This window comes from Tympanuchus pallidicinctus, unplaced genomic scaffold, assembly GCF_026119805.1.
Source record: "Tympanuchus pallidicinctus isolate F22 unplaced genomic scaffold, pur_lepc_1.0 scaffold21, whole genome shotgun sequence".
Classification (NCBI taxonomy): domain Eukaryota; kingdom Metazoa; phylum Chordata; class Aves; order Galliformes; family Phasianidae; genus Tympanuchus; species Tympanuchus pallidicinctus.
In genome coordinates, this window is record NW_026294733.1 from 11,783,135 (window position 1) to 11,798,007 (window position 14,873).

Sequence of the window (14,873 nt, forward strand, 5' to 3'; positions counted from 1 at the left end):
TGTCCTGAAGATATCCGTCTGTGTCCCTTAGGTATTGTACTGGTACCAGTATCAACATCTTTGTCGATGGAATGGACAGTGGGACTGAGTGCTTGTGGACAACACCAGGCCGTGTGGTGCAGTCAGCACTCTGGATGGAAGGGCTGCCATCCAGAAAGACCTGAACAGCCTCGGGAGGTGAGCCCATGAGATCCTCATGAAGTTCAATATGGCCAAATGTAAGGTCCTACACCTGAGTCAGGTCAATCTCAAACAAAAATACAGGCTGAGCAAAGATTGGAGTGAGAGCAGCCCTGTGGAGAAGGTTTTGGGAGTGCTGGAGAATAAAAACTTGAATATAACTGTTAATGAGTGCTTGCAGCCCAGAAAGCCAATCATATCCTGAGCTGCATCAAAAGAAGTTTAGCTGTCAGATCAAGGGAAGTGATTCTCTCTACTCTGCTCTTGCAAGACTTCACCTGCTGTACCATGTTCAGCCCTGAGGGTCACCAGCACAAAAAGTCATAGAGCTGCTGGAGAAAATAAAAAAAAATATTAAAAGGATGATCAAAGAGCTGGTGCACTTCTCTTATAAGGAACTGCAGGGAGTTGGATTTGTTTAGCCTGGAATAGAGAAAGCTCCAGAGAGAACTTACAGCAGCCTTCTGGTACTTGAAGGGGCCTACAGGAAAACTGAGGAAGGACTCTATAAGGGAATGCAAGGATGGGGCAAAAGGGTAAGTTATGAATCAAAAAACAGTAGGTTTAGGTTAGACATTAGGAAGAAAATATTTACAATAAGGGCAGTAAAACACCAGAATAGGTTGTCCAGAGATGCTGTGCATGGCCCATACCTGAAAGCATTCAGGCCAGGTTGGATGGAGCTTTGAGCAACCATCTAGTGGGTGGCAGTCCTGTCTGTGGCAGCAGATTGGAACTAGATGGTCTTTAAGTTCCTCTCCAACCCGAAAAACTTTATGTCAAGATTTCATAATATGATTCTAATTGAGCAAACAGGTTTGACTTTGTTACACTTGAAAGCCTGCTGCTGCACAAGCCTTCTCTCAGTGCTCACAAAAAAAACCAAAACAAACACAAACCAGGATCTTAGCTCAGTCCTGCAGTGATCTTACTGCCCTGTAGACTCACAGGGCTGGAGTGTTCCCACTGCTTTCCTATCACTGCCATAAGAAAAAAAGCAAGATAGGCAGAAGGCCAAAAACCTGCACGTAAATTGTGATTTCGTTTTTGATGGTTGGAAGAGCACAAGCTAAAAGTCAGCTTTCCCACTTACAAACGTGTCACTGACAGCCAAGCAAAGCTAGGAATTCCAGTCACTGAGAAAACCACTGCAGTCAAACCAGACCGATCGGATCCCATCTCTTCCAGGATTTGAAAGGCAGCAGCACAGTATCAGCGCCATACAACCCAGCCCCCAGTCACTTTTTATTCGTGTCTCTATGATGAAGCATGTCCACATCTCTTGACTAAGAGATATAATGATATCTCACTCAAGCACTAAACCCCATTCAAATCTGTATCAACACAGCCAGTGAAGCAGAAGATGGAAAAGACTCCACAGGACCTGGAGAACGACCCTCATATACAACAACTCTGTTTCTCTCTTCATATCACAGTGAAGAGATCCTTCCCTTCTTATGGATAAAAAAATATGTTCTACTACTACCTCTGACCAGTTGACTGGTGGTAGATAATTTATATTCCTCCAAGCTGCTGCCATGCACACATCACAGTAACAAACGAACGATCATTCACAATGAAGAAGTACTTTGAATTCATGGAGTTTTGGGAAATAAAACAAAGCAGACATGGATATCCGTATTTAAGGCCCTGGACGAATTGTATCTTAGACAAAGAAAATATGCTTCCTCAGAGCAGCTGCTACAAAAACTGTCACTTAAAACACAGAGAAGAGATGCATTACACAGCATTTCCTATTTACTACAATACATCATCTCAAGACCGTGCACAGAGCACTTGGCTATGTCCACGATGCACTTACAAGCAAGGTTAGAATGGGCAAAATACCTGATCTCAAGACACGCTAACTGAAGAGTAAACACAGGTGAAATGAAAATGAAATTGACAAACACATAAAGTAATGAAACAATTAAATAAAACCATTACTAAAAGGTCAGAATACCAACAAAGACATAAGAGAAGGTTAAAATAAAGAGCATACCTCAGAGGAAGCTTGGTCTCCATTCGCCACGATGCTATCAGTGGTCGGGGCGAGAGCATCGGAAACGTCCGAAGGCGGCCGGGCCGGGAGCGTGTCGCAGCAGCTGCCGCCCGCGCAGCGCGGCTGGCTCTTGCGCGAGTCGGCGGTGAGCGACACGTCGTGCGAGTAGGAGCGCAGGAAGGCGCGGACGCCGTCGATGCCCACGAAGTGCGAGGCCGGCACGCCGCGCCACGCGCCGCCGGCCGAAGGCGCCGCGGGCGGCCGCGAAAGCCGCCGGCGCCGCAGGCGCAGCGCCAGCAGCAGCAGCAGCGAGGCCACCAAGAGGCACGACACGGCCGCCACGGCCAGCACCAGCCAGCGCGTCAGGCCGAGCGCGGGCTCGGCCGGCGCCGCCGCGCTGCCCAGCTCCGACAGCAGCTCGGCCACGCTCTCGGCCAGCACCACCGTCAGCGTGGCCGTGGCCGACAGCGCCGGCCGGCCCCGGTCCTTCACCACCACCACCAGGCTGTGCCGGGCCGCGTCGCGGGCCAGCGGCGAGCGCGCCGTGCGCACCTCGCCGCTGTGCAGCCCCACGCGGAACAGCCCCGGCTCCGTCGCCTTGGCCAGCTCGTACGACAGCCACGCGTTCTGCCCCGCGTCCGCGTCCACCGCCACCACCTTGGCCACCAGCGCGCCGGGCTCCGCCGACCGCGGCGCCAGCTCCACGCCCGCCCAGCTCCACGCGCCCGCACCCGAGCCCGCACCCGCACCCGGCATCGCCGCCGCCGGCGGGTACAGCACCTGCGGCGCGTTGTCGTTCTCGTCCGCGATCAGCAGCCGCACCGACACGTTGCTGCTCAGCGGCGGCGAGCCGCCGTCCTCCGCCCGCACCCACAGCTCCACCTCGCGCACCTCCTCGTAGTCGAACGAGCGCAGCGCGTACAGCGCGCCCGTCTCCGCCTGCACCGACACGTACGACGACAGCGGCGCGCCCCGCACACGCCCCTCCCGCAGCCCGTAGCGCACGCGCGCGTTCTGACCCCAGTCTGCGTCCCACGCGCGCACCGTCAGCACCAGCGCGCCCTCCGCGTTGTTCTCCGCCACACGGGCGCTGTAGCGCGCCTCCGCGAACACCGGCGCGTTGTCGTTCACGTCCAGCACCCGCAGCGCCAGCACCGCGCCGCTCCGCAGCGCCGGCGACCCGCCGTCCGCCGCCCGCACCGTCACGTTGTACTCCGACGCCCGCTCGCGGTCCAGCTCCCGCGCCGTCACCACGCTGTAGTAGTCGTCCAGCGCCCGCTCCAGACGGAACGGCACGCTCTCGCCCAGGCTGCACCGCACCTCCCCGTTCGCGCCCGAGTCGCGGTCCTGCACGTGCAACAGCGCCACCACCGTCCCCGGCGCCGCGTCCTCCGAGATCTCGCTCAGCGCCGAACGCACCCAAATCTCGGGCGCGTTGTCGTTCACGTCCGTCACCGAGATCGACACCTTCGCCGTGTCGAAAAGACCTCCGCCGTCCCGTGCCTGTAACTCCAATTCATAGGAGTTCCATTCCTCGTAGTCCAGATTCCTCACCAGCCTGATCGCTCCTGTATCGGGCTCAAGATGGAATATCTTCGAAGCTTTCTGAGTAATTTTATTCAGCGAGTATCTCACCTCCCCGTAGACTCCGTCGTCGGGGTCGGTGGCGGTGACGCTGAGCAGCGTGGAGCCCACGGGCACGTCCTCGGCCACTCGCACCGTGTACACCGCCTGGCTGAACGCGGGCGCGTTGTCGTTGGCGTCCAGCACAGCCACGCGGATGCGCGCCGTGCCCGTCCGCGACGGATCGCCGCCGTCGCTCGCCCTCAGCAGCAGCTCGTGAAACGCCGCCTCCTCCCGGTCCAGCGCCTTGGCCAGCACCAGCTCGGGACGCTTCTCGCCGTCGCCTCCCGCCTGCACCGACAGCGAGAAGTGCTCGTCGCCGCTCAGCGCGTAGCTCTGCAGGGAATTCGCACCCACGTCCACGTCGTGAGCGTTGGGCAGGGGAAATCGAGTCCCTGGGACCGTCACCTCGCTCATTTTCAATTCTATTTCTGCTTCGTGGAAGCTGGGCGTATTGTCGTTAATGTCCGTGATTTCCACTTCGATCGCATAAACCTTCATCTCGCCCTCCACGATCAGCTCGCAGCGCAGCACGCATTGCTGCACAACGTCGCAGAGCTGCTCCCTGTCGATCCTCTCGGCCGTCACCAAGTGGCCGCTGCTCGCATGCAGAGCGAAATACTGCGTCCTGCCTTGGGACACCACGCGGGCGCCGCTCCCGCCCAGCGCCGCCGGCTCCAGCGCCAGCTCCTCGGCCACGTCGCCCACGAACGAGCCCTTGGGCAGCTCCTCGGGCACCGAGTAGCGCAGCTGCCCCCACGCCGCCTCCCACGCCGCCAACAACACGCACCACAGCAGCGCCCGCTGCCTCCGGCCCCAGCGCTCTTCTCTCACAGTCATTTCCCCGCCTGTGTGCAGCTTCTCACTCGCCCCTTCCCGTCCGAAGCAGTCCTGGGTACCACCGGCGGCCCTCCTTGCCCCTCCCAGTGCCGTTCGCCCGGGATTCTGACTCCGAGCTCCCTGCGTCCTCAGACCTGCAGCCCCGGGCTCGTTTGCCGGCTCGCCTCTTTTCCGCTGCGCTCCTCCCATCGCTTTACCCAGTCTTAGCCAACAGCGACACTCGCAGCCGCGCACGACAACTGCAGTCTCTGCCGCAGCACTTACCTCCTTTCCACTTCTCTTAGCTTAATTATCTACTGCTAATGCCTCCAGCGTTTCACAAAACCGGGCGCCTGCAGTTCTGTTGGTTGTTCTTGCAGATCCTCTCAGAAGCCGAATTACCGTACCCCGGTAGACGAATGCATAAGAAGGACAGCAGGTGAAATGAGCGAGTGTGGGCCAAGAGAGTGCTGAGGTGCAGGGACCTGGCTTTCACTTTCTACCTCTCCTTTTGACACATTCTGCCCACTGCAGAAACTCCTCGGGGCTGCCAATTTTAGAGGACAAAAACTGCTTTAAAAACATTTATTTCTCAGATGCCTCATGCACCTTGATATTCAGCTTAGTGAGGTTGAGAACCAGCTGTTTTACAGCAGGCACTGATGGTTTATTGCGATGCTGGTGAGGGAAGCACTCACACTGTGAGCTGCCATCCACACTACCACTGAATAAAGTGGGAATAATAGGAAGAAATTAGCGTGGAAAAGCTCATTTCACTGGAAATGTTGGGAAACCTAAGAGTCCTATCTTCCAGAAGGACTTTGACCACATGCAACATGCCAAGGAGACCCCAGCTGTGAGCATTTCTCTTTTCACTTAAGCTATATTAGGGTTCCCTCATTTGTTCCAGATTGTATTTCCTCTTGTACTGTCACTGGACAACACAGGACCATCTTCTTTACACCATTCTTCCTGGTGTTTATTTCTATGATAGGATCTCCTGCAGTATGACCCTCTTTTACTGGGGAGTAATGAAACAGACAGATATGGCCTCAATAAAGGTGAGCAGAGGGAAGGATTACCTCCCTCAACCTGCTGGCAGTGCTTTGTCTAATGCAACACAGGACACTGTTAACCATGTTGTGGAAAGGGCACACTACTGAATTACATTCAACTAATTGTCCACTGGGGGATTCTTGTAGCCTCTTCCACCAAGCTGTTTTTCTAGTGCATGTTTGCCCCCACGTGCAGGACGTTGCATCTCTCATTGTCGAATTCCATGACCATCCTTCCCATTCCTCCAGCTTGTCCAAGTTGCTTTGGGAGGCAGTATGACCCTCTGCTGTACCCACTCCTCCTGGTTGTGTCATCAGCAGGCTTGTAAATGCCTGCACTCCATCATTTAGTCCTTAATTAGGATGTTAAGCAGAACTAAAACGAGTACTGACCCCTTGGAGGTGGGTTTGGGGGTGTACCCCAACTAGACTTCACACAACTCATCACCACCCTCCAGGCCCAGCTGTCCTGTCATCTTTTATGCTCAAGGATCATAATGCCCCCAGAGAGCTGCCAGCAGATCACTGCTCCCCTTATTTTCTTTTATGTACTGTAGGCAACATCTCCAACCCGAGCAAATGTGCTTGCCCATTTTTACCCCAATCAAGGAACCAGATAAGAAAAAGCCTTCTAGCCTTTTAAAAACCTTGGTTCCTCTATAGAATTTTTACAGAATGAAGAAATCCATATTTGGAAGGGACCCATAAGGATCATTGATTTCAAGTCTTGGCTCCACACAAGACCAGCCACATCTCAAACCATATTTCTGAGTGCATTGTCCAAATGTTTATTGAACTGTGACAGGCTTGGTGACATCACCACTGCCCTGAAGACCAGCAGTGACCAGCCATCCTCCGGTGAAGAACCTTTACCTTATACCCAACTTGACTGTCCCCTGATGCAGCTCCATGCCACTCCATTGGTTCCTGTTTCTATCACCAGACAGAGGAGACCAGTGACTTCCCTTCTAATCCCCTTTGTGAGTAAACTGTAGGCCATTATGAGATCTCCCCTCAATTTCATAGTATGCTATTATAAAAGTGTCATAATACCTCAATAACTAAGTGTAGCAATTGGGCAGATGAACACAATAGAAAGATGCCATAAAGGAAGAGAAAAAGATTGCTTACCCGTATCAGAAGATTTCAGATCTGCAGGGGAAAGCTCTATAAGAAAAAGATCTCCAAAAACCAGATCTTCCCCTGTTGCAGTCAGCCCTTAAATGAGATCCAAGAGAGGTGCAGCCAGGCTCCACCGTTCCAGTCACACAGCTGAATTGCCTTCATCTGTGCTCCCAGGGCTGATCTTCTCCTTTCCCCAGGTGCTCAATCAGTGGTTCAGGCCATGATTCAACAGTTCCCATACACCCAGTATCACAGAATTGAAGAATCACAGTCACAGAATCATGGAATCACAGAACAGCTTGGATTGGAAGGGACCTTAAAGCCCACTCAGTTCCAATCTTCCTGCTGTGGCAAGATTTCCACCCACTAGATCAGGCTGCCCAGGGTAATATCCTCCTTGAATTTGAATGCCTCTAGGGATGGGGTATCCACAGCTATGGGCACCCTGTGCTAGTTCCTCACTACCCTCAAGGTAAAAAACTTCCTCTCAGCATCTAATCTAAATCTCCTTTCTTTTAGCTTAAAACTGTCCTTCCTTGTCCTATCATTATCAGACCATCTAAAAATCCCTCTTCTGCCTATTTATAACCTCCCTTTAAGTAGTGGAAAATTGCAATGAGGTCTCCTCAGAGCCTTCTCCAGGTGAGTGAGCCCAGCTGCTTCAACCTTTCTTCATAGAAGAGGTGCTCCAGTCCCTTGATCATCTTTCTGGTCTTGTCTGTTCTAACTCCAACAGTTCCTCTGTTGTGCTGAGGGCTGCAGACCTGCACACAGTATTCCAGGTTCCTCATGAAGGAAGAATAAAGGGGGACGATTATCTGCCTCATATTGTTGGTTATCCTTCTTTTGATACAGCCCAGGACACTGCTGGCCTTCTGGGCTTCAAGCGCACACTGCTGGCTTGTGTCAAGCTTTTCATTCACCAGAACCCCCAAATGCATCTTTATAGGGCTGCTCTCAAGGAATCCTTCTCCCAGTCTGTACACTTACCTGGGATTGCCCTGACCCTTGCATTGCATTTGTTGAACTTCATTCAATTCATACAGGCTCACTTCTCCAGCTTGTCCAGGTCCATTAGATGGCATCCCTTCTTTCTTTCATACCAGTTACACCACTCAGCTTAGTGTTATATGCAGGCTTGCTGGAGGTGCACTCATTCTCACTGTCTAGCTTGTTGATAAAGATGCTGAAGTGCTCTAGTCCCAAGATGAATCCATGCCTTATCCTCTGAATAGTCCACCCTTCCAATTCTTCTCTCTCCAAAATAGAGATAAGGATGTGGGGTGGGAACATGTCAAAGGCCTTGCACAAGTCCAGGTAGATGATACCAGTTACTCTTCTTATGTCTATGCTGTCGTTTCATTGTAGAAGGCCACCAGATTGGGCAGGCAAGATCTGGGCTTGGTGAAGCTGCGCTGGCTGTCTTACGTCACTTCATTCTCTTTCATGTACTTTAACCCAGCTTCCAGGAGGATCTGCATATCTTCATAGGCACAGAAATATGGCTCACCATGCAGTAGTTCCTCAAGTATTCCTTTCTACCATTTTTTAAAGTGGGAGTGACGTTTCCATTTTTCCAGTCTCTGGGGAACTCACTTGACAGCCATGACTTTTCAAATATGATGAGAGTGGCTTAGCAAATACATCAGCCATCAGGATGCACGTCATATAGATTTGTTGTCATGTTCCATCCATGAAGGGAAGGAGAATTACGAACTCCCTCAGTTAGATAAGATAAAACTACAGTCAAGGTCCAAAGAAAATCTTCTCATTTATCAGAGAGGTTACACTTCTCTTGGCCTTTCTCTTCTGATCGATGTACCTTAGAATCTCTTCTTGTTAACTTTCACATCTCTTACCAAGTTTAGGTTCCTTCGCTTACCTGATTCCATCTCTGCATGTCTGGATGGCGCCTCTATATTATTCCCAGGCCTCACATCCCTGTTTCTGCTGCTTGTGCATTTCATTTTTATCCATCAGTTTGACCAGCGAATCCAGCCATGCCCATTTCCTGCCTTCGTTGTAAGTTTCCTCTTCTCTAGGCTGAACAAATCATGGGATGTCAGCTGCTCCTCATATGTCCAACTTTCCTGATCCTTCACTATCTTCATAGGATTATCTCTAGTAGTTTTATGTCCTTAAATTGTGCTGCCTTGAACTGCACCCAGTGCTTGAGGTGAGGCCACAGCAGGCGGAGCAGAGCAGGACAATATCTTCCCTCACGTGGTTGGCTGTGCTGGGTCTGATCCACCCCGGAGCATGGATGGCCCTTTTGACTGTTGGACTATATTATGATGCAGATTCAATTTGTAGCCAGCTGGAACCCAAGCTCCCTTTCTGCCAGCTGCTCTCCAACCTCTCCTCTCCCCATCTGAACATATATCCATGATTTCCCTGTCCCATGTGCAGAATCAAGCACTTGCTCTTGTTAAACTGCATGTGGTTGGTTGTTGTCCAACCCTCCAAATTTTCAAGATCTCTCTGCAAAGTCTCTCTAACCTTGATAGAATAAACATCTCCCAGTTTGATATCATCTCCAAACTTATCATACTGTCAAGGCTTAAGTCCAGGTCACTGATGAAAACATTAAAGAGAACTGGCCCTAAAATGGAGCCCTGTGGAACCCCTGTAAGTGACTGGTCATCAGCTTGATGGAAGTCCATTTGCCACAACACTTTGAGTCTTACTCATCAACCAATTGCTCACCTGCTGTATTATGTTTTTATCTAGCCATATGCTGGAGAATCTGTGTAGGAAGATACTGTGAAAAACGGTCTTGAAAGCTTTGCTGAAATCCCAAAAGATTACATCAGCTGGTTTTCCTTGGTCAGCTAGGTGGGAAGTCTTTTCATAGGAAATTAAACACACTGAATAGAACTTTCCCTTTATGAACCCATGTTGGCTGTGACCAATGACTGCATAGACTTTCAAGTGCTTTTCAGTAACTCCCAGCAAAATCTCCTCTTTAATTTTGACAGGTACCAAAGTGAGACTGACAGGTCTGTAAGTATCAATGTCTTCAATTTTTCTCTCAGTGGCAATGACTGCCAACATGCAGTCAACTGGAACCTCTCCTGATTCCCAAGACATATAAAAAATAATTGAGGGGTATCTCATGATGACATCAGCCAGCTCTTTCAGTACCCTGCCATGAATCTTACTGGGACTCACAGATGTAAATGTATCCAGGTGGCATGGTATATTCCACAAACCTAATAGAATAACACTGAAGAGTCTTTACCCACAAAAACTTTTATTGAAAGAATGGCACTCAGGTGGTTTTTTTATTTCAGTATTACAGACAGGATCATCTTGATTTACAAATACAGTTTATAACTTCAGCTCAGCACGGCATGAGAGTTTCCAAATAGTGCTGTACCACATATCATCCCAATAATCAATTATTATACGTGGGGTGACAGTACTTCTTAAAGGGAATAGATAAGACAATTAAAACTGAGTTTGTAAAAGAAAAAGGGGGAAAAAAAGAGAGAGACTGCTAGAGTTGTAAGAAAAACCTGGAAAATCATATCATAGTAGATTTTCACACAGAGAAGCCTCAGCAAACAGGAATGAAGGCCAAAGAGGAAGGGCCTTGGTTGCACACATCTTGGTAGTGACTTCCATGCCCTATGAGGCAACTCGTGGACTTGTCCTAGAATGCATCCAAACACAATGTACATATTTGCACAGTTGAGTAAAGCTCATTCCAACATTATCAGTGCTGCTATAGTATGAGGCAACCCAAGGGAGACACATCATCCACCTTTTATACACACCTTTTATAGACTTTTTGCGCAGTTTTTAACTCTCCCTTAGAGAAATGTTGGACTCAGAGAAACTACCCATTTTGATAGTTAATATGCAAGAGCTCATATCATAATGTGTGGATGAGAGCAACTTCTTGGGAAGCCCTAGTGCAGTTCATGTAGAAACAACTGTTACATGGGAAGACATTGAAGGCAAACTACAAATCTCAGAGAGAAAGAGATCTGTAATCCAGCAAAGAAAGCCAGTAATACTTACACTGCAATGTAACACAGACCTCACAGCTTCCTTGCCCAGCTGACATGGCAGCTAGGCTATGCTGCATTGTCCAGAGCAGAGGATTTATGTGCCCAGTCTCACAGTTTTGTTCCAGAACTGAGTAAGAAACTGTGAGGTCTGTAGCTTCATACAGCAGCAAATGGGACAAGACATTACTGGGATAACAAGGAAATAAACACATTTCAGAAGCATATCAGAAAAGGTCACAAAACAGATGGAAAATATGTCTGCTTAAAAGAGAGAAAAATTATTAGATATCGTTTAATGATTTTATATTGAAGAGGAGAGTAAAAAAGCATTGTTCTCAACGAGCGTGGTGGTGACATTCTAAGAGAAAATGTACACTGACTCTGGAGAAAATATAATGAGGTATCATAGCACAGATCACAATGAAAGACAAGTCATCAAACCTATGCATGTACAGATAGGATGCTAATTAAAGGACAACCCAGAAAGCTGCCCCACAGATTGGGTGTGAAGGATGTCCAGAGCTATATGCTGTTGTGGTCGTAATTTCAGGGGAGCAGAGTGAACAGATAACATTCATGTGAAATGGGATGCAAACTACAATTGTGGAGCTAATCCCATGGAAATCAAATTAAATAATCAAATTAGATATATTACTATCAACAAGCCATGAATCAGCTGGAAGCGCAGACGCAGTGGTAATTACAAGCCGTGAAACTGTCCCACAGCCTGCATCCCGGGGCTCTCGACATCAGCATCCCCCACGGGGACAGGGACAGCAGGGAAATGCTCGGCATCGTCGCCGGCCACCCCCGTGCTGCAGCGCTGCGCCGGCAGGCTGGGCAGCACGGGCTTGAGGAACTGGAACTCGCTGCTGCCCGAGCCCGTGGTGAGGCTGAGCTCGTAGCAATAGGCGTGGGGCAGGGTGCCGGCAGCGGCCCCGTCAGCCACGCAGCTCGGCACGCCGCTGGGGCCGTACAGCACGTGCCCGCTACTCGGCTCCTTGCTCTTGCACGCCTTGCACGCCGCAAAGGCCGCCGCCGACACCAGGAACAGGAGCGAGACCAAGACCAAGGCGACGATCAAGGAGGCGGTGAGGGAGCCGTCGTCGTCGTGCGCGGCGGGGCTCTGCTGCGGCAGCTCAGCGTCCCGGGAGCCGTGCAGGAGGAGCACGCTGAGCGCCGCCGTGGCCGACAGCGGCGGCCGCCCGTTGTCCCGCACCAGCACGACCAGCTTCTGCTTCGCCGCGTCCCTCTCCGTCGGCGGCCTCCTCAGCCGCACCTCCCCGCTTTGGGCGCCCACGGCAAACAGCCCCGGCTCCGTGGCCCTCAGCAGCCGGTACGAAAGCCACGAGTTCTGCCCCGAGTCGGCGTCCACGGCCACCACTTTGCTCACCAGGTCCCCCGCTTCGGCCCACGCGGGCACCGGCTCGCTCCAAGCAGGGCCGCCGTCCTGCGCGCTGGGGTGCAGCACCAGCGGCGCGTTGTCGTTCTCGTCCACCACCAGCAGGCGGACGCCGACGCTGCTGCTCAGGGGAGGGGACCCCGCGTCCGCAGCGCTCACCACCACCTCCAGCTGCCTCAGCTGCTCGTAGTCCAGCGGCCGCAGCACGAACACGGCTCCGCTCTCGGAGTTCACGGACACGCACGAGCACGGCTCTCGCTCGGGCGGATCGGCCGCCACCAGCGAATAGCTCACCTTGCCGTTGGCTCCCGCGTCCGCGTCCCTTGCCTGCACGGCCCCGACCAGCAGCGCGGGGACGTTGTTCTCGTGCACGTACATGGTGTACGACGTCTGGTTGAACACGGGCGCGTTGTCATTCACGTCCGAGACGTCCACGGTGAACGTGTGGCTGCCGCTCAGACGAGGAGACCCTGCATCTGCGGCCGTGACAACCACCGTGTAACGTGCCGTTTGCTCCCGGTCCAACGCGCTCACGGTCACCAGCTCGTAGTAGTTCTTAAAGGCCGGCCGCAGGGAGAACGACAGCTGTTCTTGCAGGGCACAGCTGATCTCCCCATTCACACCGGAATCCTTGTCGGTGACAGAGAAGAGGGCGACCACTGTCCCGGGTGCTGCATTCTCCGGGATCGGGCTGCTGAAGGAACTGACCACGATCTCTGGTGCGTTGTCGTTCACATCCATCACATCCACTACCACATTGCACATGGCTGAGAGACCCCCACCGTCAATTGCCAGCACGGTGAACTCATGTTTTTGTGCGGTCTCAAAATCCAAAGCCTGTGCAATTTCAATTTCACCTGTTCTGGAGTTAATTGTGAATAATGAATGGCTACGTCCAGCTGATTGGCTGAGCTGATAGGAAATGTCACCATTAGCACCCTCATCTGCATCACTGGCGATGACTTTGAGAATCACCGAACCCTCTGGAGCATTTTCCAGAACGTTAACAATATACTGCTTCTCTGTGAAGACTGGAGCATTGTCATTTACATCCAGAACAACAATGTGCACTTGAGTGGAACCTGTGCGCGGTGGAGAGCCCCCATCTGTGGCAATGAGAGAGAAATCCATCTCTGGCTGCTCCTCTCTGTCCAGAGGCTTTTGCAAAATCAGTTCTATAAACTTGGCGCTCTCGCTCTGCCTGAAGACACTGAAGAACTCGTTCTCAGGAGCGATGCTGTAAGCCTGGATGTCATTGCTGCCAATGTCCAGGTCCTGAGCAGCCTCTACTGGGAAACGGGAGCCCGGGTCGCTGGTTTCAGGGATCTTAAAGGTCACCCGTTCGTCCGGGAAGACCGGCGAGTGGTCATTGACGTCCTCCACGGACACCTCAATGGGAAAGAACTGCAGCGGGTCGGCGAGCAGCAGCTCGAAGGCGAGCGTGCAGGTGCGGGAGCGTCCGCACAGCTCCTCCCGATCGAGCCGCTCGGCGAGCACGAGGCGGCCGCTGCCGCGCTCTAAGCCAAAGTGCTGCCGGCCGGCCGGCGAGGCGATGCGCGCCCGGCGAGCCCAGAGCTGCGCCGGGGCCAGCCCCGCGTCCTCCGCCACGTCGCCCACCGGCGAGCCGCTCTCGCCCTCCTCGGCCACGGAGTAGCGGATGGGCTCGCAGCGAACGCGCGCCACGCCCAGCAAAGCCCACACACACAGCACTTGCCTCGCAGCCGCCATGCCGGGCCGCCGGACACCCTCCGGCCGGCCGGGAAGCGCGCTCCTCCGCGGGAAGCGGCGCCCGGCAGCGGCGCGGCGGGACGGACGGTGGGCCTCCCTCCCCGCTCGGCTCTCTCGCCGCCTCTCGCCGACTGCGGACTGAGCCCGGAGCCCGGAGCGCGATCGTCACAGCGCGGCGGCGGCTCACACGCACCTCACGGCAGCACGGACAACCGCTCGCCGCCGCTCTCCGCCGCCGCTCTCCGCCGCCGCTCTCCGCCGCCGCTCTCCGCCGCCGCTCTCCGCCGCCGCTCTCCGCCGCCGCTCTCCGCCGCCGCTCTCCGCCGCCGCTCTCCGCCGCCTCCTCCCGGATGCGCTGCGCTGCGCTGCGCTGCGCTCGGCTCGGCCTCTCCCTCTCCCCGCCCCGCCCGCAGCCGCTCGGCGCCGCCTTGGCCACGAGCACCACCCTGCGGCCCGCGCCGGGACTGCTCCGGGGACGGGACGCGCTCCTGCCCGCGCCCTCTCGCCGCCACACGCAGCGGACAACGAAAGAAGAAAACACGCAGCGCAACGCAGCGTCTCTTTCCAAATATTCCATGCCATTGCACTTTTAATTCAACATTTCCACACGCGCCGCGGCAATCCCTTGCTCTGTTTGGAGAACAGGATATTTCAAGGGGAGCACATCTGACAGTGCTCCATCACAATCCATGCAGAAAAATGAAAATAAAAGAAATGAAAATTCATGCAGCCTCTTCTAAGACTGCAGACTCTGCAGACCACATTGTCACCGCTGCTCATTGAGAATCCGCAGTAAGAAAGAATAAAAGGGATTGCAATAAAGTGAGGGCTGCTTTTACACTTCTGTCCCTGTTCCATTTGCACAGAATGTTCTTCAAGAGAATTCCTGGATTTGTGTTACAATCCATCCAAACACACTGAAC

The 14,873-nt window shown here is 53.0% G+C and overlaps 2 protein-coding genes across 4 annotated transcripts in view; both read right to left on the reverse strand.

The window, feature by feature from the left end:
- LOC128081397 (protocadherin gamma-A4-like) overlaps positions 1 to 4,660 on the reverse strand; it is a 179,201-nt gene extending 174,541 nt beyond the window's left edge. For 2 of the 3 annotated variants that reach the window (XM_052684578.1, XM_052684577.1), the window contains exon 1: positions 3,670 to 4,660. In XM_052684578.1, coding sequence (XP_052540538.1) covers positions 3,670 to 4,645 — 976 coding nt within the window. In that variant the 5' untranslated portion in view covers positions 4,646 to 4,660. Of the gene's footprint in view, positions 1 to 3,226 lie in introns of all 3 variants that reach the window. The other variant, XM_052684576.1, reaches the window with a different exon arrangement.
- A 5,380-nt stretch (positions 4,661 to 10,040) lies between these two features.
- LOC128081416 (protocadherin beta-15-like) lies at positions 10,041 to 14,035 on the reverse strand. Its single transcript, XM_052684627.1, has one exon. The coding sequence runs from the start codon at positions 13,948 to 13,950 to the stop codon at positions 11,521 to 11,523; it is 2,430 nt and encodes an 809-aa protein (XP_052540587.1). The 5' UTR covers positions 13,951 to 14,035; the 3' UTR covers positions 10,041 to 11,520.
- Between the last annotated feature and the right edge of the window lie 838 nt (positions 14,036 to 14,873).